General features: G+C 38.6%; 2 protein-coding genes across 2 annotated transcripts; one reads left to right on the forward strand and one right to left on the reverse strand.

Annotated features, from left to right (window-relative positions):
* Positions 1 to 7,070: 7,070 nt before the first annotated feature.
* On the forward strand, positions 7,071 to 14,409 carry PRIN2 (Serine/Threonine-kinase). The gene is made up of 3 exons (XM_008795610.6): positions 7,071 to 7,374; positions 7,496 to 7,594; positions 14,072 to 14,409. Exons 1-3 carry the CDS (start codon positions 7,108 to 7,110, stop codon positions 14,264 to 14,266), a joined length of 561 nt encoding a protein of 186 aa, XP_008793832.3. The 5' UTR covers positions 7,071 to 7,107; the 3' UTR covers positions 14,267 to 14,409.
* A 254-nt stretch (positions 14,410 to 14,663) lies between these two features.
* LOC120106399 (uncharacterized) lies at positions 14,664 to 16,025 on the reverse strand. Its single transcript, XM_039119398.2, has 3 exons — positions 15,620 to 16,025; positions 15,344 to 15,519; positions 14,664 to 15,037 (listed from the first exon to the last, which is right to left on the reverse strand). The coding sequence occupies exons 1-3, from the start codon at positions 15,876 to 15,878 to the stop codon at positions 14,933 to 14,935; spliced, it is 540 nt and encodes a 179-aa protein (XP_038975326.1). The 5' UTR covers positions 15,879 to 16,025; the 3' UTR covers positions 14,664 to 14,932.
* Between the last annotated feature and the right edge of the window lie 11,664 nt (positions 16,026 to 27,689).

Genomic DNA, 27,689 nt, shown 5'->3' on the forward strand with positions numbered 1-27,689 from the left:
TAAAATAGAGAGCGAGGATTAGCCCCACCTAATTTAAACAAGAAAAGCAATAAGCGAGGCTCCACATCTGTCCATTAACACCAAATCAAAAAAAAAAAAAAAATCTTCCCTCCCATATACGGTCACACACACACACAAAATTATGGAGCAGACAAAGGCATCAGATCTGGTTGCAATGCGTCCAACCGATACAGCTCACGGAGACCCGCACGGAGCGCAGCATCTTTCCCGCGCTGTTATCTAATTTCAGCCACCGCCGGTAGGACCCACCACATGACAGGGTGCAATTCTCAGGTTGCACCGTCTGTTATAGCTAGGGGCGTATAGCTAATAGTTTTAAAACTTCAGCCAATGTAAAGTATCATTTATAAATTGATTTTTTTTTTTTTTTGACATCATTTATAAGGTGTTAGAGAGAGGATATCTCATGCTGGGGTCCTGAAATGCAACCACTGTGATGGTGTGACTTAAGCAGTGATGTATATATTGGCATTGATTAAGATTTAGGGGCCTTTTAATGGATGCTTTTTGGGCACCTGTCAGGATTGGATGATGTTAGCTTGGTTCATGGAAAAGTCTCTGGTCTTAGCTATGCAAGGGCCCATTAATGGCTTATGCTAGAGCTTTCTTAAGGATTGGGTGCAAGGTCACCATCTATCTTCTCTCTTGGTAACCTAGTGAATTGATATCCAAGGAAATGAAGAGTGAAAGCTAGATGGTTTAGCACGTGTGGCTCAGACTTTTCCCTTTGAAATGACACTACTAGCTACAGATGTTCTAAAGTAATATGATATTCTAAAGTAATAACTTAGTGAATTGGTTGGACTTTTCTCTTCTTAAAGTGTTTATAGATGTTCTAAAGTAATATGATGTTTTACTATGTATATATTTTTTTCCGAGATATGATGTTACACAATTGATCATTCATGATAGGGAAAGCTCCTGTGAGAATTAATTTGCAATTTCGCGATTGTAATTTAAGCAGAAGTTCTCCAATATAATATTGACATTCACTATGTTACATAGTCATGGACTTGGTGCATCCTGCTTGTTGATTAATTAGCAAGGCCGAGATGGAGGTGCATTTATTGTTGCTTAATTGGAGAACTGCTTTATGAGGTAGCAATAGGAAAAGGATGGCATGCTTGTGGTGGTATGGTCATTGTACAATGCAGGCTATATGAATGGTTAGGGAAAAAAGTGTAGATGCGAGGTATATAGAAAGGGTTATGAAGGGATGCATCAAATTAAGGTTTGAGTTCAATGGATGCATTAGGGTCCACAAAGAGTGAACTAGAATGAAGTGGTCACTGAGCCATGAAGAGGAAAGCAAAAGATATTAGCCTACTGCAGTTCAAATATGGTCAGTATGCTAACTTTCTTTCAAACAAAAACAAGCGTAAAAATTCTAGCAAGGTTCACAACTGCACTCCGCAGAAGGTCAAAGAGTAGTAAGTATTGCTCATGAAATTGCTGTTCGAGTTTTATGGCGTGTGGTATACTGTGATGTTAGCGTTCAAAATATGCACAGTAAATAGTTACTATGGTTTGCCAAGTGTTTTTTTTTTTAACATATTTAATCCAATAAATTTAATTCATTTGTTTTTGGTTTTTGACTAAATTTACAACTTTAGTGTTCCGTTAATTTGAATCACATATGTTAGGCCAAATTGAAAGAAACCTCTTGACATTTTGGTTAAGACCATGTGTAGTGGATGAATTTAAGGATATCACTATCACTTTGTCCTGCTTAAAACAATTTTAAACTTCAATCTGTGCAAGTTAACAAAAGCATCAACTATGCATCTTCAAATTCAATCATATACAACTAAAATTGCTCAGTGTATTTTATTTTTGGTCACATTAACTTTTTGACCTATTTTTGTTAATTGTACTAAGTTATTACTGGAAACTTAATGCTTCAGTTCCAAGAAAACTGCATGAGATTTTGTTTACTGGTACTTGAAAATGCCGCTACTCACGTGTAGTTTGATGCTCTCTTTCCAATAAAAAAGAATGAAAAAATAAAACTATATACAAAGAGTATATCAATATGGAGATTAAAACCAAACTTAAGCAAAGGCTATCGCCATTTGAAATTGCTATGGAATTGCTTCTTAAGTAACTCCTAGACTTATCACTTGTCATTTCCTTGCACATGTTATCTTTCTCTCTTTCTTTTTTCTGAATACTTGTACACGTTATCCTACTATGAGATATCTCCAGCGAGGTTTAGATGCTTGGGAGGATCCATTGAAAATGCCGCTAGCACAGACTAAAAGAAAAAGCTTGGATAGTTCACAAGGTTATGTAAACCTTGGATATCGGCATCATTGTCAGACTAGTCACCTTCAAGAATACAGTGCAACGTAGCACTAGAAGTGTGACGTTCTTGTATTACATATCAAGTTAAAGTCTGTCCATCTTTTGAGACTATACTGTGGTTCTCGCATCAAGAAGCATAGGATACCTGTTCTTACTTACCCATATCTAATTAATGATATACTAGAGTGCGGGGAGTACCTTACTCCTTCCACTTTTCTCAAAAAAAAAGTTCTCTGTGCATTTTTTCAGTCTTGCTAATTATTTTGTATTCTCTATCTCTTTTCCCGTGAATCAAGGCCTATTTAAAACTAATATGGACGTAGTTCTCTGTTTTGAATACTTGAACTAAAAGATTGCTTCAATAGTTAACATTTCTGAGGTGGTGATCACCAAGTCACTATTTGCTAATTAACATTTCTGACATGAATCTATGGTAAGGATTAGAGTGTTCGCTTTGCGTGTGCATGTGTGTGCGTGCATGTACGTGTGTTTTGTGTGTGTGTGTGTGTGTGTGAGAGAGAGAGAGAGAGAGAGAGAGAGAGAGAGAGATATGTTGAGAAGGTAAGTCCAAGACACCGGTTCAATACTTGCAGAAGGATCGGAGTAATAAGAAATGATTTCACAATGTTCGTCATTCCAAACTTACCTTGGATTGAAGCCAACGGCAAAATAGACCGTACATATATATATACAATTGATTCTAGATTGATATACAAGGCTTTCGTTTTAAATCAATTACTTGACATCACATCATCTGTTTCATTGTTTTTTAATTATTACAAATAAACAGCTCAGCATCTATGCCGAACCCCACTTCTCCACTGCACGGCTCCACCCAAAAAACAAAAAAAAAAGGCTGGGTTTTAAATGACCATTTTGATTCATAAAACATGTTGGGAATGAAAAGTTGATTTCTCTTCAATAACTTTTAGAACATTGATTGTTCCAAACGCAAAACTATGTGTCAGTAGTATCTGAAACTGGCCAGTTGAAAATGTACCTTAGGCAAGAAATTTTTTTTGAATGAAAACAAGAATATATAAATGCGTTCTTGAAAGAGGATAAGTCTTTTCATTCAGTCAAAAATGGGAGAAGTCTAAGAATAAAGAACGTCCAAGTTGAGTTTCTCTTGATCCTAGGAGTGCATGTGCTGCAGTGCAGAGACTCTCTCCCACAGACTGTTTCTATTAATGGTGGGTGAAAGAAAGGAGGCATCCAATGTAGTTGCTTTCTTTTTTCCTCTTTATTTCCTTCAGGTACAGTGGCAGTGCGCTTTCTTATCTTCCACTAGTTCCTCATACTCGCTCCCATCTCGGTGAGGAATCCTATGAACAAGCCCAGGAGTCGAAGACCCTTTTTATCACCCACACCTAAAGGAAAAGAGTGTTGGAGCCACAAATGTTTCTCTTTACCACCTTTCTTTCTCAAAGGATTTTTAACCAAAGATGACTTAGAGTGGGGAAAGGGGGGCTTTCAGCTTTTGGGAGTGCCTCTTTTGGTTCTGAAAAGTATCCAGCTCGTGGTGTTGTTGTAGGACCCTGAATAATGTAGTCAAAAGTTGACATGATAGCAGAATATTTGGAGATGGATGGTGTTCTTTTATGTGAAATGGGAAGCAGTATACTCTTGCAACCCTGGAGCACTTGGTGTCTGCTTCTGGGGCACTGTTTAGCTAGCAGGAAGTTGCTCAATCACTTGGCAGCACACAAGCTTCCCCTTAGCTTACGTCCTATCAAACCATGACGATAGCCAGCAAGCCTTATCCCACTTATCTTTGGTTCCTCAGTTCATAATCTCAAATCCAGTTGAAGTCATTAAGCATCCTATAAGACTGCAAAATTTAGATTATTTGCCACTTAAGTGCATAGAATCTTGCATTACGGAATTGCTGTGAATGATACATTGCCTTCATTTTCATGAACAGTGAAAATTTGCTATATGTTTTACCAGCGTCTCAATACACATTGAACGAGGCTTATGGGAGTTAAAAGTGAGCTGGCCGGACGTCATGATATCCAATAATCTTAGCTTTAGATAGCCGATGCTTGTTTCTCCAATAAAAAGAAGGGAGATCCAAGTCTTCTGTTCAATCATTAGGAGTCACCATATCTCCTTGTGAAACCCATGATCCCTTACTTTTGTTCGACTTTTCTTCCCTCTGTTCGCTGCCATGATAGTATACAAATGCAGAGGACACTTTGATGGCTGTGGGGGATAGGTAGCCAAAGTAGTAGTCGATACTCCCAACTTCATGGCTGGTGAAAGAATGGGCTCTACAATAAAAGCATCTTCTCTGGACTTTATTCCAATGGCACCACGTTTTATCGAGTGTCGGTAAAAGACACTGTAAAAGCCTAGATCGAGGCCTTCATTAGGCAAGTCCAAAGTATTGGATGCTTCAAGAAAGTCATACGGATTTATCTTCTAATCTCGTAACATAAAGATGATTCTTTGGCCATGTTAAAAGCTACTGATCATTAAAGTTAATAACTGATTGCAGCTTTCTGCTTTAGGAATATCACCATAACATTATAAAACCACTGACAGACTTGAGAAGAATCATGAGGCTTCTGATTTACTGAAAAATATGTGGTTCTAGAACTACAGGGTGGTCATGGCTGTTCATCAGCTAGTTGTTGTAGAAGGACCATTGCAGTTAGAGACCAAATCCTAAAAATCTAGGGACCGACAGAGCCTATCCCTTTATATATAACATCCAACAACCTGATAAGAAGACAAAAATTTTGGGCAGAAAGCAGTCTATTTAATTCAACTTCTCATCCTTGTAATTTATACATGTATTTCTTGTCACAAACGTTGCATGTTGAGGTGCTGCAGTTGTATTCGATGCGCTAAGAGTTGTAGAAAGGCATTTTAAGAACAGTATCTACTGAAATGGTGGTGACGACAGGTTATGTCACCCTCCAACAACACAAGAATTCTAGATGGAGAAGATCTGGATGGCATGTGACTATGAGGCTATAAGATTCTACAATGAATGCCTATAGAAACAATGGCAACCATCACAAAATGCTGGCAGAAAGTAGGAAGGACCACGGGAGTGATGAATTGACTTGCAATGGCTTTGGTGTCTATAGCTACTCAATGATAGGTGATGAGGTCGGGGGAACCCCGATTTCAGATCTTAGCCCCCACCGAACTAGAATAGGGAAAGAAGACTGCGTCCCCACAAGAGGTATTGTTCGCTTTGGAACAGGGTACGACACATGTTGGCCTCCCTTATGGTTTTGCCCTTTAAAAAGGGCCTCTTGAGGAAAGGATAATCAAGTCCTCCATTTAAGGCACAGACCTTTTCGCTATTCAGTCGATGTGGGACTAAGTCTGAGACTCTTTCTTCCTACAACATCAGTCCTCCCAGCGGGAAGGTCTGAGCCAAGGTCAAGGGGCCCTTCCTGGCGCGCCAGTGATGAGGTCGGGGAACCCCGACCTCAGACCTTAGCCCCCACCGAACTGGAATAGAAAAAGAAGACTGCGTCCCTACAGGAGGTATTGTCCGCTTTGGGGCAGGGTACGATACAGGTCTTCCTCCCTCACGGTTTTGCCCTTTAAAAGACGCCTTCTAAGAGAAGGGTAATCGAGCCCTCCATTTAAGACATGGACATTTTTGCTATTCAGTCGATGTGGGATTAAATCTGAGACCCTTTATTTCTACAATAATAGGCAATGACCCTTCGAATACATCTTCTCCTATGTTCATGGGCGACCCCAAATATAACTAATATATGCCTAAACTGCCTCCAAAATGCTGGTCGCAAGGCTCTTGAGCCCAAAGTATCCGGTTTCTGATGCCTGTCAAATAACCAATGCAAGAAAACAATCTCTCGACCTATGGGCTGGACTTGGGCCAGACTCTTCCAACTTCTCAGATATACTCCAGTTTTAAATTGGGTTGGGTTTTCTCAAAGGGCTTGGGCAACCCCATCGAAATTAATCAGGCTTGGCCCAACAAGTTGGAGTACATGGGCAGCATGAGCCATGTATAACGAAGTTATTATATGACACCCAGTGTATGCTTTCGGTGGACAAATTTTTAATAAGCAAGTCTCTTTAGCCAACCTTACCATATCTGGAAGAAGCCAAATTGTGCATCAATACAAAAATATGGAGTTCAATCCAAAATGATCTGGATTGGCTCTTAACTGCATCTAACATAATCTATTTTCTTTTTTTTAACTTAATACCACAATTGATGTACAACCCCAAGAAACAACCATGAAAAAGGGACAGCACTGTTGAAAATTTCTACCAGTAGCCTGTTTGGGCGCCCCCAATATATTTGTTCATGGATAAATTCTTCAAACGGCCAAAACATAAGAGAAAATTAGCAATTAGAAGGAAGAATTTTGATGATACAATCCTACAAAATAATAATTCTGCTTTCCTCTTTAAATCGTGATTTCCTGTATTCCTTTTTCTTTTCAGGTTTTTTAGATCAAAGATGTCAAAAAAAAAAAAAATCAAAATAAAGCTTAAACCGATATTTTTCTTGCAAGCCGATGCTCGACCCGACCTAACCTGTCCAAGGCTCGAGGCTGCACCCAGCAAATGATAAGTCTAAAATTATGGTATACCGTATCGATCCAAATTGAATGATACGAGATATATCTTATTGTATTGATTCGGTATTCGAATGATATACAATATTTGATGCATTAAAAAATATATATATTATATGACATCAATACTGGATTACTATGGTACCGATTAGCTTGAAATAAGAAGAAAGTACGGCATTTGTGAACCAATGTGGATACCATACCGATGAGCCTCCTCTCTTCCCGCTCCATCTCCGCCCCCCTCCCGTCTTCTCTCGCCTCCTCGCCAAAACCCTCGAGGAGACGAAACCCTCCGCTACTTCCCTCTATTACTTCTCTCGTTCGCTCGCGTTTAATCCATTCCTCCGCTCCTTTCACGCCTTTGTCTCCTTCGAAATCCATCTCCCTCGAGATCTCCATCAATCCCCCGAGAGCGGCATGGCGGCAGCCAAAGTATGTGTATCCCGATCCGATCCCCGAATTCGCCGTTGCCGTAAGTTCTTCTACATTCCGGTTCCTCCCCATTTGATCTCGTTCTCGTTTTCTTCCTTTTTCGTTTGATACCCGTCCAATTTCCGGTTTTGGTATTTGTTTCGTTTTCTTGGACTTTCCAGGAGACGCAGAAGTTCCAAGGCGAGCTTCGGAAGAAGCTTTTGAAGAACAAGGAGACTTTCGGCGATGACATCGATGCGGTCGTGAAGGTCTGCGCTGAGGTCAGTGATGATATTCCTGCCAGATTTATTACTCTTTGTCTCGCTTCTTTAGTAAACCACTCAGCTTGTTTTCGAACGATGGAAACTTGGTTACAAAATCTAGTCTTTTTCATCTGTTCTTTAATGGTATCAATTGGCTACGAGGAACTCATTGTTTTCTATCTGTTCATCTTCTTTTTGTTTTTCCTTCAACAAGGTAGAATATTGATTTTTAGATTTTTCTGACACGTAACTTATGATAAGAGTTAAACTTGTGTTGCAATTTTTCAAGCATAATTGAGTGGAGTGAGCATCACTTAGTCGCTTTGCACATGTTGAAATTGGTTGTTAAAATAATCTTGTCAGGGATTCTGACTCAACGGCAAAAACTTGTACTCTAACTCAGTAAAATGAGACAAGTTTCCATTGGGGGATCATGTTGTTATGCATCAACTAGCATGCACTATCAGTAGCCACTAAGCCTTTGCCAGTCCTCTTCTTTTGTTAGTCCTTGTTCATTACTCATTATAATGCACCTTGGTAAATTCCTTCAAATTACTAAAATGTGCACAGATATATGCAATATATGCCTTCTAGCATCAGCCATCAACTCTTGTAAAATTTCTTCCATTGCTAATTGGTTTCAATAAATATCCGTTAGAAAACTTAATCTTGACTGCTGAGTGTAAGGTAAAGGAATTCAAATTCTGAAATACCCAGGAGTTACGGATTTTGTGGCATCTTCCGAAAGAATCATCATTTGTTAGGAAACAAAAAAGTTGGTTTCTGAAATCCCTATCAAATTTTATAGCTAAATGATCAACTTTAAATTAATTTTTTGTGAGGTTAGGAAAGTCGCTAGGCTTCATGTTCCTCCATTAGTTTCCTCTATAATTGCAAAATAGGACTCTTCATTTAATAAATAATCATTACTCATCAGTGTAAGTGCAAGATATGCAAGGTCCAATATTTCAAAGAGATGCTAATTAAATGCATATTAAACAATTATGACTAATGGATTTGTTTGCCCAGGGACGATCTAGTAATTGTTATGATATATTGCAGCCACGATTTTGATGATCTGATCCACAATAATGAGCAGGTGATCAAAAAATATCTGTGGTTTTCCTTCTAAAAAGAGGTCCAGCATGTTGAAGTTTAGTTCCAGTAGTATACCTTAAGCTTCTGGACCACAGAGTAGTTGATTCTAGCCGTAGTCCATGTTTAATTGATCTGTGAATCTAAGCAGCTGATTAATTTAGAGATACACACACACACATATATGCATATATATACGATGTTGAGTGTTGAGAAAATAATCTTGCCTCAGATTTACATACAATGTAGCCACCTTCTGAGTTTCAATTTCTAACCTGAGACTATGATAAAGAAATGGTACCTCGGGTTTTTCTAATGCTACTAACTTGGAGATTCTTCAAAAAAGAAAGAAGAAAAGAAACTCTAATAACTTACAAAACAATCAAAATTTAGATTTGCATACTACCTCATTTAGAAAGACACCAAATTGACTCTGAGACACTCTCCTAACACCTTTTCTAGATCAATGGCCTTCCCATAATCAGATAAGTCCTAAGCCTCCTAAAAATAGCATTCCTGATACCATTATATTCTTAATAGAAGTAGAAACTTTAAAAGACATGAGAAGTCCTTAAAGGAACCTTCCCATAGTCAGAGGAGCCCCAAGCTTCCTGATCAGGAATCCTATCATTGCTTAAACTCCTATGGAGAGTAGGAAACTGAAAGACAGCAGAAATTGACTAGGACTTCTACATCAGGGAATTCTATCTAGTGAGAGAATCTTAAGTGGAGAACTCCTGCACAAAAGATTGCTAACTGAAGAACTAATGCATAGATCTATGCAAAATCAGCCCATTCCATGTGTTCAAAATCATAGTCCTTGCCCCCTTCTCATTTTCTGATAGTCATCAATCTCTTTTTTATTGGGTTATTTTGAGTTCAGAGATGCTGAGTCGGATATTTCTCAAAAAAATTCTTCTTTCCGGGCGGAGGGCAATCAGTCGAAAGAATGAAAGTCAGAGAAAGTCGCAGGTTTAGAAGCAGATTTCGATTTCAAACTAGCTATTTGTAGCCGCCCTATTTAAAGGGCTAGAAGAGGTTTTTACCCTTCCTGCGAAGTACTGATGTGAACTTTCTAACAACTTTCAGAGGTGAAAATCTATACTCACGCGAAAGTATTGATTTCACTATCTTTTCCACTTCCTTCTCCGAAACTTCAAATAAATCTGGATATCTACGGTATAGATACCTAATCTCGCTCACTAACAATTCCTGTTCATACTGACTTCCATCAAAATCTTTGCTACCAGAAGAATAATATATTAATGATTTACTTACTAATTGGTTTTTTTGATGATAAATAGCTCTTGCTGTTTCCTACCTCCATTAGAATATGATAACCGCACCATTTCTCTTTTCCTCATGTATCAATATGAACCCAAAATTTCTATTCTTTATCTTTCACCAACAAGCTACAATCTGCCATGATCTCATTGTCCTATAATCCCTTTAGATGGGATTCAACCCTGGGATCTAAGTGTCTATTGCTGTCTTTATAGACTTTCTATTCTTCAAACTTACTAACCCATTCTAAACCCTCATCTTCCACATTAGGTTATGAGCATTGCTGCCAACTCTGTCTTGTTTGACAAAGCATTGTATGTTTTGACTGGAGCCATGATGCCTGATTCTTTGATGTCAGCATCACCTTTGATCTTTGGCACCTCCTTAGGATCTTAATAATTGAATCTTCATCCTGGTATAACAGCTCATCATGTTGGATATGTGGAAGACTGGCTTGTGCACAAGTTCTGCAGAAAGATTTTCATCAAAACTTCTTTCCTAGGTTGCATTATTTGTATTTAGTTTCTTAATTTGTTATTTGGATTATATTTTTCATTGCAAAGATGGAAGGCTAGATCACATGTTCCAAATAATCTCTTTTTCGTTGTCTAGTAGGTTAGCTTTGGCTGTTCTGGCAGCATGTGACGATTTATATAATAAATTAGGCTCTGGATTAAAGAACTAAGAGATAGACATTGACAGCTAGTCTGATTCAAGGGAAGAGTCTATGGGCATTGTCATATAAAATATATAAAGAATGCACCAAATCTTGGTTAAACAAGCTCAAAAAAAGACATTGGTAGTTAGTTTAATTTTGAGGAGAAGAGGCTATGGGCATAGTCATATAAAGAACATGACAACTCCGAGTTAAACAAACATATAATTGATTTATTAAGCATTTTCTGAATCCTCACATCGTGTGGTATAATAACCTACTAGTAATATTTATTACATCGTAGAGCTTCATAATATGTAAAGCAGAACCTACCTATACTATTATCCTCTAAATATTTTGAGGACTTTATTTCCTGCTCTTACATACAGTTCACTCTTGTGCATACAATTCACTCTTGTGCCCATCGCCAATTAAAACTAAGAGTAAGAACAAGGAAAATTTGATGTTTGTTAAGAAAGCTAAAAGAGGTAAGATAATGCGGAGATCGGCAAGGAGGTAAAATTCGAAGGGTGGTCTTGATACTGGTATATTGCAACAAGGAGTGTAGGTTTCAATTCAGAGTTTAGTATGTAAGGTATGTGAAGCCTTCAGAAGAATGCAAATGGTCAAGGCATTAGGGCTTGATGGCATTTGATAGAAGCATTGGAAATTGTAGGTGTAACAAGATTAGTTTGATTGATCAAATTATTTGGTGACATTTTGAAGATGCCTTATTGTTGTGCCAGGGCCCACCCTCTACTCATTTTGGTTAGTAGATGCCAAACAATATGCTGGTTGATTTGCTTCTTCTCCGTACATGCTCAATTTACAGATATTAAAAGATTCTGTAGAGTAGGAGCATGGGCAACTGGTTTCTTACTTCCTAAGATTTTTTTATGATTCCTTTCAACATCCTGTGAAATGAATCAATATGCACCTTTCTATCAAAAGTAAGAGACTTCGTAAACTTGAGGGCTCTTAATTCCTATGTGTACTTAAATGTTTCTTCTTATTAGCAAAGCCCGTATCACTTCACCTTTATAAGTATTGAATTATGTGCAAAAAATTCCACTCTTGCATCCGGAATACTTTTATTATCCTGGCTTCAGCTTCTTTTTACATTGTTTTAGATTAATCACAGACCACCAAATATGACATCTTGAAAGGTTTTGATGAGTGTGAGCAGCAGCCAAAAACGCCTGCGAGCTATAAGAAACACAAAGACAGTTTTGGAAATGAAGATAAATGTTCAAAAATATGGAAGGCACATCTCCAAAGACGTATATTCAACAAAGTAAAATGTTTTGTTCCTCGAATATTAAAGCACTAGTCACTGTGTGAAATCCTGACAGTACGGACTTTGGAAGTAGACCTGTGAAACATATAGATGCTTGGAAATACTAGGAAAGTGCTAGTTCTATGAAAAAATAATAAAGTCACAAATAGTCATTATTTTCTAATTGGAGATTAATTCCTGTTGAAAAGAATCATGTTATATGCTGAATGTAGCATATGAAACCTTTTTTTCTGAAAGTACTATTAGATCATTCACATTATTTATATGTTTACATATTTGAAAAACACTCAGAAAATTCACTTGAATATTGGCGCTGGTGTTGATTGAAAAACATTCAGAAAATTCACTTGAATATTGGCGCTGGTGTTGATTAACTTTCTAAGAGAAACAAAAACCAATTTGTCCATGAGACTCTTAGATTTCCAGATATGAGATATATGTCAATACATTTTAATTTTTGAAAACATTTTGATTATATTGTTCATCAGATGATATGTGGACCTTTTTCTTTTACCCCTTGTACTATTCCCATTTGTTCTTATGGGCTTCTTGTTCCCATTGCTTTCTTTGGTTATCCTTTATGTCTACCAGAATCCGGGCTGTGATCCATGGTCCAGACCACTAAAGCAAGTATACACTGGATTTTACTCCATATGCACATGACTGAGGGCCAAGCTATGTGGGTGTGGTACCACAGAATGACCATCTGATTATAAAGCCATTTCTAATGGTATTTATTTCATACGTTGGACATATTTTGTGTAATCTTGGATAGAAATAAGGTAGAATTCGTATGTCCATAATGACCCATAAATCCTCAATGCAACATTTTGCAGAATGTTGGTACTATCAAAAAAGCAGTTACATGTCAGAATAAAATAATGCAAACTAAAGCCATATTCCATTCAGTTCAGAGAGCACCAGCAAAAATGGTTTATACGTTATGCAACATGTGAACTGGGCCTTATAGTTACACCCCTTTGCTTAAAAACCAAAGTTTCAGGTTCAAGTCTTGGGTGGTGCATCCCCACGATTTTGGACTTGGGTGATTATAGTACAGGCGGTTCTTCTCTCTCTCTCTCTCTCTCTCTCTCTCTCTCTCAAATAACAAAAAAAAGCAGCATGACTTAGTCGCCTAGTTGCAGTTTGTGGAGATGATTAATTTCTGACTATTCTGAGTGCCAGTTTGTTGATATTCATTGCAGGTGTTTTGATTGTTTTGTCATAAATTGTTCAGTTAGTGCACTTCTGAGGCCGATGGTACTTGATACCAAAGTAGTAAGGATCTGGTTGGGTAACATGCAATGTTTGGCAATTTGAAATTGTGACTTGAATTATGCGAACCCTTGCCATGCCCAATTGTTATGTGATATTGTCGAGAACATGCTTATCTCAACTGCCACATGGTAAGGGAAGGGTGCAAGTCATGAGAAAAGTACAACATTTTTTGGTAGACCACAGACAAGAGTACGCAATACACCACACGCAGCTCTCCAAATTGTTCGACTTGTTGAGATGGACTTCTTTTTAATCCAATAACGTATTAGGAATCTCATGTTCATTATTTGATAAAAATGCATCTAGAAATTTTAGTTGATATCTGAAGAATTTGATGGTTTCTTCCAAGCATATGTTGTCAGTGCACTTAATAAGCCACCAGAAAAAATTCACTGCATAAGCATTGAGATAAGCAAAGCTCAAGCATTATCATGGTTGCCCAGTCAAAACCTTGTTCGATCACTGATATAATAATAAATGCCTTATGTATATTGCATGAGATTCTCACCTCCATGGCAATTTGCAATTTTTGAGAACCGTATTGTTGGCTTTAGGTGCACTGTGACAAGTGATATGACCTTTATGAAATGCTTCATTGGGCATCTAGAATCAAAGCATCTGTTGTATTTATCATTATATGGTGGTTTGTGACGTGCATTATTCTTAAAAGAATATCATAAATCCTCACGAAATTATTCTAAACTGGATTCTCGCGAGATTATTTAAGAATAAGGAAGTCACTCTGAAAGAGAGTTGAAGTTCTCTAGAATAGAATTTTAATGATTCATTCATATTGTCTAATTTGGTGATGGCTCATAACGTCTTTGTTTTGCTTGATACAAAACCATCAGAATCTAACAAACTGGATTTTGCTCACGATTTCTAGATATTCAGTGACTTCTTGCACAAGGAATATGGAGGTCCGGGGACGCTCCTGGTGGAGCCTTTCACGGATATGTTGCTTGCACTCAAGGAGAAGAAACTTCCAGGGGCTCCAGTGGCAGCAAGGGCAGCTCTGCTGTGGGCACAAAACTATGTTGACCAGGACTGGGAAATCTGGACCTCCCAACATTCCAAATGAGAATTTGAGGTACATTCTAAATGATTTCCTTAAAAACTTACTGTTCCCTTGTGGAATTTACCAAATTGTTGTAAACAATTTGCAAGATCGATTCACCTCAGATAGTAAATCTCTCAGGAGAAGGCAATTACATGTTTTGAAAATCTGAACTGTTCTCTCTTTCACTCACTCACACGCATAAAAAGAAATAAAAAAGACAAAAAAAAGGACCTATTCTGTAATTGCCAAAACTCTGTTTTTTCTTTTCCTATTTGCTGCGACCACAAATTTGACCCCTTTTAATTGCCCAATTGCAACATTTCACAGCACACGTAAACTAATTGGGGTTTGCTTTTTAATAGGGATGAAAAGAGTATGTACAGTATCATAATATTGTTCTGTATCATGATTTCCAGAATAGTACGAGGGGAAACCTAACTTCATTTCCGATACTCTGGTGATTACATCACGAAACGTTATGCAAGTCTTTACAGGGACTTTCCTTTTGTTGTTATTTTTTCCTGCAGTATTACTTCCAATGCGAATTTCTTCATTTTGAGGCATGCGGAGAATCTTTTACCACACCAACCATGGGAACTAACCATCTCATGACTGACAACCTATTGGAAAGTCCATCCATTCTGGTCTTTTCATTATAACAACAGCATGAGAAGCTTAAGCTTTTTATCAGCTTCCAACTTCAGATATGCTCTGCAGTGAAGGACGCCACTGTCTGGCCCTCCCGGCCGACTGTGTGCTGCTCTTCTGTCGCTCTCTCTCCAGCTTTGCCACCTGAAACATTCAGAGCGATGCAGAGTTTTCAGAACAGACCTCAGCACCATTAATTCTAGAATTTTTTTATGGTTCTACTGATGCATTTCGTTCACTCGCACAAAAAGGCCTATCTTGTTTGACCAAATCTCTCTTCTTTGACCCCAACCTTCATTTCTCACAGGCTTTTTGATTCTAGTTCGAAGGGGCTAAATTAGATCGAAACAGATCCTTATAATGGGTTGACAGTGGGAATATAGCATTTGTTTCCGCCTGAACCTTTGAGGGTCGCTTTGCCTTTACAGCATGGAGCAGAATAGGATTTACCTGATTTATACTCTCTGAATCAGGCTGTCTTTCCCCATCAAGAACTTCCTCATGACCGTCTGTTCTACTCTGCAGCTGCTCCAGCCTCTGCTGCTCCTGCTGCTGTTTCTTGATCAACTCGGACTGGGTCTTCTTCATCTTCTCGTACTTCCTTGCCCGAATAGCCTTGGTGACCTCTGATTACGAACAATCATAAAGCCACACTATACTTCAATCTCTTGACCTATCAAAAGCTATGGACTTAGAAGGGAGTTGGAGGATAGGATGTGCTAGAACCTTGTGAAGTGATGAGTCGATAGACTTGGCCGAACAGGAGCGTGTCCTTGGGCTTGAGGAGCCTCACGCGAGTTAGGCGCACGCTGTCTTCGCCCTCGCGCTGCTCCTTGGAGACGCAGAGCGTGACGAGGGCCACGTAGTGACCCGGGTTGCTTCGCATGACTTGCTCCGCGCTCGTCGGCCAATAGAGCCTCTCCACCCTCCCTCCCGGATGCTGGATCACCACCGTCGCCGCCTCCGTCGCCTGACAATTCCCCATCCCCCCCCCTCTCTCTCTCTCTCTCTAAGTGATGGTGGTGGTGGTAGCGTTGATGCGGAAGAATGGAAGAAGGGGGTGGGAGGGCAGGAGGAAGGAAAGCAGCCTTCAACCACTTAACTGCGCATTTGAGGGTGGTTCTTTAGAGTGGGCTGTGGTGCAGGCGTGCACAGTGTTAATTATAAGGGAGCCTCGGGCGAACTGCCACGTGGTATCACGTCACTGGATGGGGTGGTGGTAACGGTTTTTTTTTTTTTTTTTTTCTTTGACGGTTTCTGAGATAATGCATGTACGAATACATCCAATAAAATTAAAAAACACAAGCTCATGGAGTGCTTGTAGCAGCTCCCTCTTTCCTAACCACCGGGTGTATCCTAAGTGGTGGGCCGCGTAAGCAACCACCCAGTCAGCCGCCCCGTTGATTTTTTTTGAATACATGCTTGGTCTTGAAGGTCGTCCTATCTTTCATCATCATCCCTATGTTTTGGATCAGAGGGTGGTCCATGCTCTCTCCACTCGGTCCCTTCCGAATCCACTCAATGATCGTGGCCGAATCGTCTTTCAGGATGATCGAACTGATATGTAGCACCTGCCGCGCATGTTGAAGATCTGTCCAGGCAGTTCGCAACTCCGTCCTCGGAACCAACATTTCAAACAACTGGCAGCCGTCCGCTGCCACCACTCTGGAGTGCAGGCTCTGTATAACAAAGTCTGCACCGCCCCGTATACCTCCATCCAGCATCGATCCGTCGAAGTTGACATTGATAAAGCTCGGAGGTGGGGGCTCCTAGGTAAAAAATATCATTTGAGGAGTTGCCTGAGCAGAAAGGAAATCCTAGGTGTTCTGAGTTGTCAAAGGTCTATCTGAAAAAAGAGTGGGTATGAACTCCATCGCCTGCACTCGAGCAGACTCCGCAACAAATCTCGGCGACATCCTGCGCTCGCCGAAAGTACTTGTGTTTCTTACCAGTCAGATCTGATGCATTGTGTAAGTCGCTCTGATGGCCTCCTAATATGTCTGTAAACTAGCTAACTACTGTTGTATCGCCTGTGGGTGTGGTAATGCTATTCGAGCGCTGGTTTCCGCCAACCGTGAAGCTCTTCTGGTAAAAGGGGCGTGGGCCCTACTCCACCGGGAGGTTAGAGATGGATTGATGGATGAATGGATGAAACCTCGTTGTTTTTTACCATACCGCATGAAACCTTACCTTCTTCTGCGGCGGTGTCCCCACTGGCTTTGGCTGGTGGGGGAGCTTTCTTTGAGTTTGGGCTCTGGGAATTGAATAAAGAGAGCTGGCTCTGTGTGTACGTCTTCTGTTTCTTTGCTCATTATTATCAAGCAGAAGACAGGGTTCAAATGGTCGTCAAGAAGCAATGAAGCATGAGCTCGAGGTTCGGGCGCACGAATTACAATGTGCCTTCGAGATCACATGGATGACGTTGCTGCGTGATTACCGATGGTGTGATTTGAATTGGTGCTTCCGAGTTACTCGGTTCTGGTTTGGGTATCTTAGTACATTGGAGTTGGGTGAACAGGACCTGGCTTACATCATGGCATCCAAAAGGAACGGATGACATGCCCCCCCAAGAAAGCAGCCTTAAATGCTGCTACCCTACCCTTATAATGCTGCTACTTGATGATGGATGCATTTAAATATTAAATTTTACAAAACAGACTAATAGTGGTAGCTTATATAATGTAAGCCCCAAAGTTTTCTCACCCTCAAATATACGACGTATTTTATATATATATATATATATATATGGTTGGATAGAAACGCAAAAAATTTCGATAATAGAAAATTCTATTCGAAATTAGTGGCGGCCAGAGCATCCATTGATGTCGCTGAGTTGGCTAGCTTAGCATTCACCCGGAGGTGACAGGAACATCTGGACTCCCTTTGGCTCCTATTGCGCCTAGGTACGCAATGATACCATTAGTATCCTGGGAGCCCCCACCCTCTGGTTTCTTCAAGATGAATTTTGATGGTATCAGCTCAAAGGGCGGCAGCAGATGTGGTGTGGGTTTTGTAATTAGAGACCAGAACTCCAGGATAATTGCAGCCGGAGGTCGGCGGATTTTTGATATGTCAGTCTCAATGGTGGAGTTGTGTGCGGCATGGGAGGGCCTTATTCATGCTAGAGTGCATCTAGATGCGCAGTGGATCTCGCTTGAGGGCGATTCGGCTACAGTGATCGACTGATCCAGAGCGGACAAGCCAGGACAGATCTGCATTCTCTAGTCTGCAATATCTATCGTCTTCTAGAGATGTCTGATTTCTTCAGTGTCCGGCACGTATTTTGGAAGGCAAACAGTGCGGTAGACTGGATTGCCTCTTTTGCAGCACATCACACTGGAGCAGTTAAATAGGGGGCATTGGAGCATATGCCAGCGGTACTAGAATGCATTTTGTACTGTGATTATTCGGAGCATACTCACAGCTGTATGTAGTGGGATGCCGTTAAACCAAAAAAAAAAAAAAATCAAGCGCAAGCAGCATCACTGCGGTGTGGATCACGTTTGATCAATTGGGACTCCTTTTTGTCTGTGTCTTAACTTTTGGTGGAGTGCGTAATTTTGGTTGGTGAGCATTCCATGTAGCATCACCGTGATATATATTACAGAAAATTATAAATCTAAACTAATCCAAGGACTCTTCAAAGGGAACGCTGGCATATGCTGTGGCATCATGGTATGTTTTCTTTGATACGGAAAATTCTTGTTGGTGAAAAACTTCTACATCACGATGAATCCATTAATGGGTCCACAGTCTGAAGGTATTGCGGCATGCAATTGGGAATCATATCTCATGACCAAAAAAATAATAGTATTTGTCGCTTAGTGCACCACTTGAAGTCTTGAACTTGCTGTGATTAAACTATCATAGGAATCTGCATTTTTGTAATTACCTATTATTCTAATTATAACAATAATCTAAAGGTAATGTCACTAACATGCTTTTTTGTTTGTTTTTGAGAAGATTAGATTACAAGAATCACCACTAAAATTTAAAACAAGTTGGGCGGGACGGTCAACAATGTTTGTTTAGCCAACCCACCTGCAACATTTCTTTCAAAGTTCTCAAATGTAGACTATTGCAGCACCAGTGCGAGATCAACCACCGTCCACCTAACTTTGAGCGGATGGTGGCCGGTACACTTGGTCGATCCATATCCACGTAGGTCCCGTGTCTTCACAACTGCCCTGTGTACATGTTCTTGCCGTAACGGGGACTGGTCGCTTGACAGGTTACAATGTTTGAAGGCAAGGGTCGAGTCCACTATTCAAGAAGGTCAGTCTGTTGGACTGTCATATTCACAAAAAAGATTAAAATAGATTGAATAATATCCGTGTGGATCTATTTTTATATACAAATTATTTCGAATATGGATAAAAATTTGAGCATCGATTAATATTTTTATTTGTATTTATCATAAAAAAATGGATGTAGATATGGATATACAACTATGCGATTCATATCCGAATATCTGATTTTATTTGTTATCTTATTAATTTTATATGGTATTCATGAACTTTTTTAAAAAATAAATATTCATATTAATATGTTATTAACTTGATTTATCATCTATTTAGTAATATTTTAATTTTATGATTATAAAATTTAATTATCTGATTTATATTCTTATTTATATCTATATTTTTAGTATCTGATTTATATCCGTATCTATTTAAACTAAATATGAATATAAATTTTTGTATCTAACTAATATTTACATTTGTATTTATATTTGCCAAATAAAATAAATATAAATCTAAATATGCCCGTATTTTAGTTGGCTTCAGCTCAATATCCAAGTAAATAATAAATATCTCAAGAGTTGTCCAACCATTGAAGTTTTTTTTATATATTTAAGTGACAAAATTCGTCCCACTAGTTCCATATGTGCCCATTAAATGTCATTTATGAGGCCATGTGAAGTGTTCGCGGTCCTGGTCTCCTAGTTCAATCTGGTGCTTGTTCTTTGTTCTAACATAAAGCCAAATAGGCATGATGGCCTAGATACCTAACTCTACCACCAAAGTTAATATTGTATATCTATCAAGGGAGATTAAGAGATATGTTCAATATTTTATGATTGGGTTGCTTAAATTACAAACAAGTGGTTGGCCTTGGAATCCCTTTTTTTTTCATAGACTGTATCGTTTGGGGGTTGCAGCCTGGTGATCATGTCGTCTTGTTGGTCATATCATCCAAAAACAGAGTCGATTATGACTCAGGTCGTGCTTGGGTCCACTCAAATTGGGGCCACATTCTCAACAATATCTGGCCGATTAAATCAGGATTGATTTGGGAATAGCTTCAATCGGATCTATATAACTTCAAACTATTTTAGGATCGATATGGTTGCATCTTAATTTTGTTGCCAGATTCAAACTCAACTCAATTGGAGGATCGGATCGAGGCTTGTAAGAATCAAGGTTAACTAGCTGATCACAAATTGGCAATCTTCTGTGTGTCTTTGGTTATGGTGCGAACGATGTTGCATTTGGATTATGTCCGGATCCAGAAAGAGAAGACCTAGCAAGTAGCATGAGTCTTAGGGGGGGGCTTGGACTTAGCATTGTCTCATTAGAGGACAGGGCGACGATAACAAATATATCTTGAAGTGCAAATGTCTGCAGATTGCCCATTTAATGGAGTATTAAAGGGTCGGCAGTTTATTTTGGTCTCGTTCCAATGTCCAACGAAAGGACGAGTAGAATTGTAGAAAAAGGGGTGGGAAGCGTGAGAAGAATTGCCGCCGAGCAACTAATATTTAGAACTGGATAGCCTGCGGTGTCAGGGAATCAACAGTGTTGTTGACATTTGACCAGCTTTTGCTGCTTCCTTCTTCGTTTCAACGCGAGTCCTTTGGGGTGGTCCCATGGGGCCTTCAAGTTATGATTACCATTGGCATCTAAACATCCATCTTTCTCTTGGACCTAAAGTAGTCGAGGTTGTGATGATCATTAGACAAGAACGGAAACTTTCTTATGAGGAACCTTGAAGCATCTTAGGCTGTAGAATTCCTTTACATTGTCTAGAACCTGTACTACTAATCTCTCTCTCTTTCTCTCTCTAGAGAGGGAGAGAGAGTTTTGAAGATGGAAAAAGATAGGAGTGGCAAAAATCGATCCAACCTGAATGAATCCTAATTGGGTTAGATTGGGATCGAGATTTTTTTTTTTTAGTTCGGATCGAGTGTAGATCAAATTTTCTGACCTGAATTTTAAATGGATTTGGTAGGGATCAAAATTTGGACCTGACTTGGGTTGTTCATGTCGAAACAATTTAAGCTAGGTTAAATCATAATTTTGGATAAGAATTTTTTGAATGATTGATCTTTTTACATATTATTTGTTTAAAGCATTGTTAGATTGATCAGGAAAAATTATATCAACTGGATTTGATAGGTTAGACTAGTTCTATTAGGACTTGATTCTTACAAAATTGATTAGGTTAGGCTCAGATGTTGACCTGCAGATAGACATGGGTTGAGAGGTCTTACCCAAAATAGGATTGAGTATAGATCAAAATTTTATATGTTATTGTTCTACAACTAATCCATGGAATCAAAGAGATTCAACATGGTTTACAACTAATCCGCTTGACCTGAACTGTGTGTAGAAAAAGCTATATACTGACAACAAAGTAGCACAAGTCTTTCAGAAATCCATTTCATATAAGGAAGGGCATGCCATACCCCATTTGCAGAGGGAGGATACATCTTCCATGTCTACATTTTACTACCAAACTGCTAGAGCCATCATGCATGACTTGTTACATGCTACTGTCAAGTGGAACAGGGTTTGATTCTGGTTGGAATCACTTTTCAATGTGTAGAATGGGTTCATTTAAGTGTGGATCGTGGGTCAAAGGGTTGACACTAGGTCAATCACGAGTTGATCCATTAACTCACAATATCTCGCTTGTTTTCTAGCTCAGCTACTGACTGAACGGCATTAGCAGCTCTTTCCCTTCCACCATCCCTCATCTAGTACAGGTTCCTCCCCCAATCTGTCTCTATTTGGAAATCCGATACTGAGATGGGGATCGATCCATGAAATCGGATGGTGATATTGATCCTTGAAACCGATAATTATACTGCAATGAGTACTACTGTTGCTGTTGTTACTCAATAACCCCTTTTGCTAGAAGCTAGCATGGAAATTCCTAAACCTTAAAGCAACTCTACTGTACCTGGCACCATTCCCTTCAGTATAATGATATGCAGATATTTTCCCATCTGCACCTAGCTTCCTTAGCCTGTACCTAGGCTAAATCCAAGAGCCATAGTTCAACCTACACTTCCAACATATGAACATCTTCATTTACTTGCAGTAGTGGAGAGAGTACCTACACAATATTCTCTATAGGTTGTAAGAGAGTTCTCACAACTTTGAGCATTGCAGTAGTAGAGTTCTTATAGGTTCGAGGACTTACTTGCAACATTCTCCTAAAGCTGCAAGAGTTGGCACAAAGTTTGTGCATGGAAATAGCGATGTTCGTGATGATTTGTATCGGAGTAGTTTGCAGTATTCATTCAATGCTATATGAGAGAATTTGACGAAGCTTTTGCCTTGCGGTGGTGAAGCCCGTGCAGGTTTATAGCAGAGTTTTTGCAGTATTCATGTAAGGTTGTAAGAGTATTATCATAAAGCCTAGGCATTGCAATAGTTGAGTTAGTACAGATTTATAACAAAGTTATTTGCAACATTCTTGCAAGGTTATTAGAGAGTTATCGCAAAAACCATATTATATTTGACTCCCATATTATCTTCGTAGGTCCCATATTTGAGTCATTTTAGAACTACAGCCCGTCGGTTGTTTGAATTTCCATTAAATCCTGCTATGAGCTCCATATTATATTGGACAACGGAGATTGATACAATTCAATATCTCCCTCAATCGACAAGTTACATTGTCCAGCATTAAATGTTGAAGAATTGAGCTGCCTTGAAATGATGCATAATGATGGATCTTTTAGAGGTACCGCGCATCAGGCGGCAACCGGTTTAAAGCTGCCAGCTAATTTGCCGGTGAATCCTGTCGGTCCTGGCACCAAGGTAGAACCCTACTGTAACAATCCAGAACCGCACCCAAAATAGCTAGTTAAAAAATATTATTTAAATTTCTTAATTTTGTATAACTATCCAAAATCTATCTAGTAAAATAACTGATATGGGACTAAACACACGCTAGCATGGATCCTCACATACTCTTTCTATTCAAGCTCTGATGTCCTCGTCAGAGTAAGGGTTCAAAATCATTCAAATTTAATTACAAACACCACAATCGACCCGTGGTCAACTCCAATGAATCTGTGCTGCAGTGTCCCCTAGCCCTTATAGGTTATGGGTCGGATCTGCTCTGATATCATTTGTAACAATTCAGGACCTCACTCAAAATAGCTATCCGAAAGATATTATTTGGTTTTCTTGATCTTGTATAAGTATCCAAAATCTACCAAGCAAATAATTGATGTGAGACTAAACACACGTTCGCACGGTCCTCACACCTACTCCTCTCGTAGCTGGGGAATTTAGAAATAATGGTGGAGTGCTTCTCCACGAGTAATGACATAGATCAGTTGTTGCCGTCGTTCTATTTTTTTTTTTACTAAATCGAATAATTTATACAGTTCTAACATGAATATATTCAAAATAATAAAAAATAACAAATCACGAAATGCTATAGGCAATTTCTTTTTTCTAACTTATAGGGCACTTTTGAAGTGACTGATCACGTATGAAACCATCCAATCCATAGCCTAATTAGATATTTTAAACACATGCTTGATTTGGAAGGGCACGTCGCTATTGATCATGGTCCAAAACAAAAGGGTCATTGCTGAGCATTGGTGTAGTACATACGGGAGTAGGTGGTATCCGTCAAGATTCTGAAGAGTGCTGAGGCCAATAACCGGCCTCCACATGGACACGATAATGATCTTTAGTATCGTATTTCCTTCCTCATATTGTATAGCTTTAAATTATCTATGATCTCATCCAATTACAAATAAATATGACAAATTGCTATATTTTATTTATTTATTTAAAGGTGGCTACTGGTTCACCTGTGATAGGCTTCTCATCAATGAGGGTTCCGAAACTGAAGCTTAACTATTACAGCATCATACTAGGCGTTCTTCAGGTAGATGATTAACTTTGCAACTATACTTCATGAGATGTCCCCATCCTTCCATCATAATTTGTGGTCCGAAGGGCCCCATGCCTGAGTCTGATCGATCCTGGTGCCAGAACAAATCAAATGTGAAATGTTCCCGCAATAAATTCCTGATGATGACCACTTCTAGTATGTAGCTGGCAACCTTTTGGAAATCCCAAGTTTGAAATAAGCAGCAAGGGTAGATGGTAACGTTTTTTTTCTTCTTCTTCTTCTTCTAAAGAAGAAAGTAACTGCGGTTAACTTATATAAAGGTATTATTTCCTTTTCTAAGAATACAAAAAGTTAACATGCTAGAAAATCTTATTTTTCTGTTATTGAATGTTCAAGAAACTATATCCATGTTAAGTGTAATATTATGGCTGCCATCTTATGCCATCGAATCAGATATTTTAATAACAAAATTATACATGTTTTTCATTATATTATCATTATTCTATTATAATAGCTAGATGCGCTACTTAAATTATACAAATTAATGTTTTTAATTCATTTTTTTTTCAGGTGGAGAAGAACTTATTCATCCATAAGTTAAAAGATAAATAATGTCTTTATTTATTTTGTAATTAACCGTTAGTTTCTCATTATGACAGTTGTTATAATTATCATTTTTTAAATTCCAAGTAGGCAATTGGAACCACATACTATGCTTGCCTCAAAACGAGGCAAGGTGGGTGAAGATAGATATGACGGATCGAGACAGGTTGGGATAGGTAAAGTTGCTTTTTTTTTTTTTTTATACAAATCAAACAAATAGAAAGAAATATAAAAGTAAATCTTAATATTTTACAGAATATTAAACAAAATAAAAGTGGAAGATATAGAACATAAAAAACTAAATTTTTAATAATAATAGAAACAACAAACAGAAATATTATTCAACAATATCTCTTAAACCAAGAAAACCAATCAACTTAAAAAAAAAAAGCCAACAATGAAGAATATATCTTGTAACCTTTCATATACGATTAATTTTTCTCATGATCGATTATAATACTTTCTTCTCCATATCATTCTAATTATCATAATCATCGAGGCTTATTTGTAACTGGTCGGGTTCGGCATAGATATTACCATTATGCACATCCACCCTGAATTTGCTGCAAGTTTTAGAAAGAAGACCTATCCCTGCTATCAACCTTACATGGGTCAGCTAAAACCTATCCTATTAGAGTCGGTAAGGTATCCAATGGGATGGAGTATATTGCCACCCATAATTTGAAAAGTAGAAACTAAAGTGAAGACTTGAAACTTGATCGGCCATGCTTCCTGCTGCTTGCTCGATCGCAAATCTAGACACTAAGATCAAAAGGTAAATGATTCTCATATGGCTCCTGCATCAACCAGAACCCTAGAAAATGGCTAGTTCAAAATTTAAATCCAACCATTCTGCGGAGGCTGACCCTAGCCCTTTCTCAGTACATTACATCCCACATGAAGAGAGTTTACCTGCTTGTTACATTCCTATGCAATTTTCTTTTTATTACATTTTTCTGTATGTGCTACAATTCAGAAACGTCTATTGAGAGTCCTCCTAAGATCAAACGGCCTTGCTTCCCAATAAATAACATCAAAGCCACATGTTGCAGTGCATCTGTTCTCCCAATATCTTTAACTCCAAATGGTTCAAGTGATAATTAGCAATATGATCGGTCAAAGTTGCGATCGATTATTTTGCAAGGACTAAACTATGATTCTTAAGGGGAAAGACTAAATTTCACATGCCGGTAATGATAGAACTAAAATAAAAAAATGGCAGGACATGGTGACAAGTTATAATAAACCAAGAACGTGGGAGATCAGGGGCTTTCCAAAGGCAAGCCAGGCGGAGTCTCGTTCGGAGCACCGGCCGATGTGAGAAACCACCATGATTGGATCACATGAGCTCCCATGAGGTGTCTAGTCTCCAAATTCTAAGCCGATTTAAGTCTAAATTTTGATGCATTAGTGTCTAATCCTAGTAAATATCTTAGCTTGGTGGGAATTGGTTCTCGATAAGCTGAAATATATTAAAGCAACGGCAGCCCTAGTTATCATCTAATAGCAGACGTGCTCACCAATTATTTTTTTTTGGAATGACAGTCGCTCACGTTAATCTGGCGTGAGTGCAACTAACTAAGTCAAGATACAATACGTGGCATAAAGATGAGGGTACAATATTTTTTTTTCTTTTTCTTTTTCTTGCTGGTAACCATTTCAACATTCTTGATAACAACAGCTATCTTCTACTAGAATAAGCCATGTTCGAAGCATATGGATGAGAAGCAACTCAGAAATCACTAACAAGCTCCATGAATTCCTTTTATTATAAAAGTTAATAATATGGAGAACTTTATTTCAAACTCTCTTACATAGTACAGCTAGGGAATATCATTAGAGTTATAAGTTTCTTGCTAGTAAAGCATTGCATCTACTCATTTACTGCATTTACAACAAAGGTAACAAAATTTAGATCATATATATGGCAGACTATGAATTGCATATACTTTTCCAGGCAATGTATGTTTAACCATGTTTACTATCTGTCTGACATAATCGATAAGAAAAAATTCGAGGGAAAACAAGCATCAAAAGGGGAAAAGTAGGATCTGAATGCGGACATCGAAGAACATTACTGCCAACAGAAATTGGAAAAAGTAGAGAGGAGATTAACGGTAGACTTGTTCTATGTTGATCAGAAGCGATTGAATGTTAAGGTAGGAAGACTTATTTCTGCAAGCATGCTGCCACCATGGCCTCGTTTGCTCCTTTCTGATTTTAAATGGAAGCCTTTTAATTTAGAAAGGATAAGCCAAGATCTATTTGGTCACCTTTATGTTAATAATGAAATGCTTGCTCTGCGTTCAATCGATCTCTCGACAATATGAAAGGTTCATTAAACTAAGAAACTAGAGACAACTAATGTATATCTTTATGGGCAAAAACAATGGTAAAAGAAATTCATAAAAATCAAACAGTTAATTCAATCCCCTCTTGAAATGGCAAAAGGTTTATTGCTCTGCATTCTGTAGTAGCTAACAGATGGATATATTGTCTCAAAGTTCCTTTTAATCTCATATACTGATCATACCTAATCTTCCTTTTACAAAAAAAAAGGGGGAAAAGGGTAATAGTTAACAAGATTACAAGAATTAAGCATGTCTAACAATTCAATCTACAGGAACTCAAATCTACCAGAACTGCTGGCATTTAAAACGAGAGCCACTTGAAGTGATAAAATCAGGGGATTGAGACGTGAAAATTAATGAGCCTTGAGTAACTTTCAATACGTATGACCATCTGAAGGCCGTTAAACATTCTTAAGCAGTGAAAAGAAATTGTCATCTTCACCCAAGAACCGAAAGAGACTAGCATCATTACTACCCGGGTCCTTTCCCAGGAAAATGTGGTCAAATATGGAGCCCAACACCATACTGAGAAGGCTTCATGTAATGATTAAGCTCAGTATTGCGTATTAAGAACTGACATCAGATTCCTGGTAAGGCAACTTGCAGCAATAATGGGGCACAGAAGGCCAACCAGAAAGCATGAAGTAAACAAAGTAAATTCCCTGCCCATATCCATGGAATTATTCTCATTTGATCTATACGTGAGAATTCTTTTGCCATCATAGTTACTCAGCATG

Source organism: Phoenix dactylifera, chromosome 11, assembly GCF_051530095.1.
Source record: "Phoenix dactylifera cultivar Ajwa chromosome 11, Ajwa_hap1_PhDact_Kaust_v1.1, whole genome shotgun sequence".
Lineage (NCBI taxonomy): Eukaryota > Viridiplantae > Streptophyta > Magnoliopsida > Arecales > Arecaceae > Phoenix > Phoenix dactylifera.

Excerpts from the sequence above, each read along its gene's own strand:
- PRIN2 (XM_008795610.6), top strand. The coding sequence starts at position 7,108 with ATGAGCCTCCTCTCTTCCCGCTCCATCTCCGCCCCCCTCCCGTCTTCT. Across the intron at positions 7,375-7,495 it reads TCCCCGAATTCGCCGTTGCC|GAGACGCAGAAGTTCCAAGG; the intron begins GTAAGTTCTTCT and ends TGGACTTTCCAG. Across the intron at positions 7,595-14,071 it reads TCGTGAAGGTCTGCGCTGAG|ATATTCAGTGACTTCTTGCA; the intron begins GTCAGTGATGAT and ends CACGATTTCTAG.
- LOC120106399 (XM_039119398.2), bottom strand. The coding sequence starts at position 15,878 with ATGGGGAATTGTCAGGCGACGGAGGCGGCGACGGTGGTGATCCAGCAT. Across the intron at positions 15,520-15,619 it reads TCGACTCATCACTTCACAAG|AGGTCACCAAGGCTATTCGG; the intron begins GTTCTAGCACAT and ends GTTCGTAATCAG. Across the intron at positions 15,038-15,343 it reads ATTCAGAGAGTATAAATCAG|GTGGCAAAGCTGGAGAGAGA; the intron begins GTAAATCCTATT and ends TGAATGTTTCAG.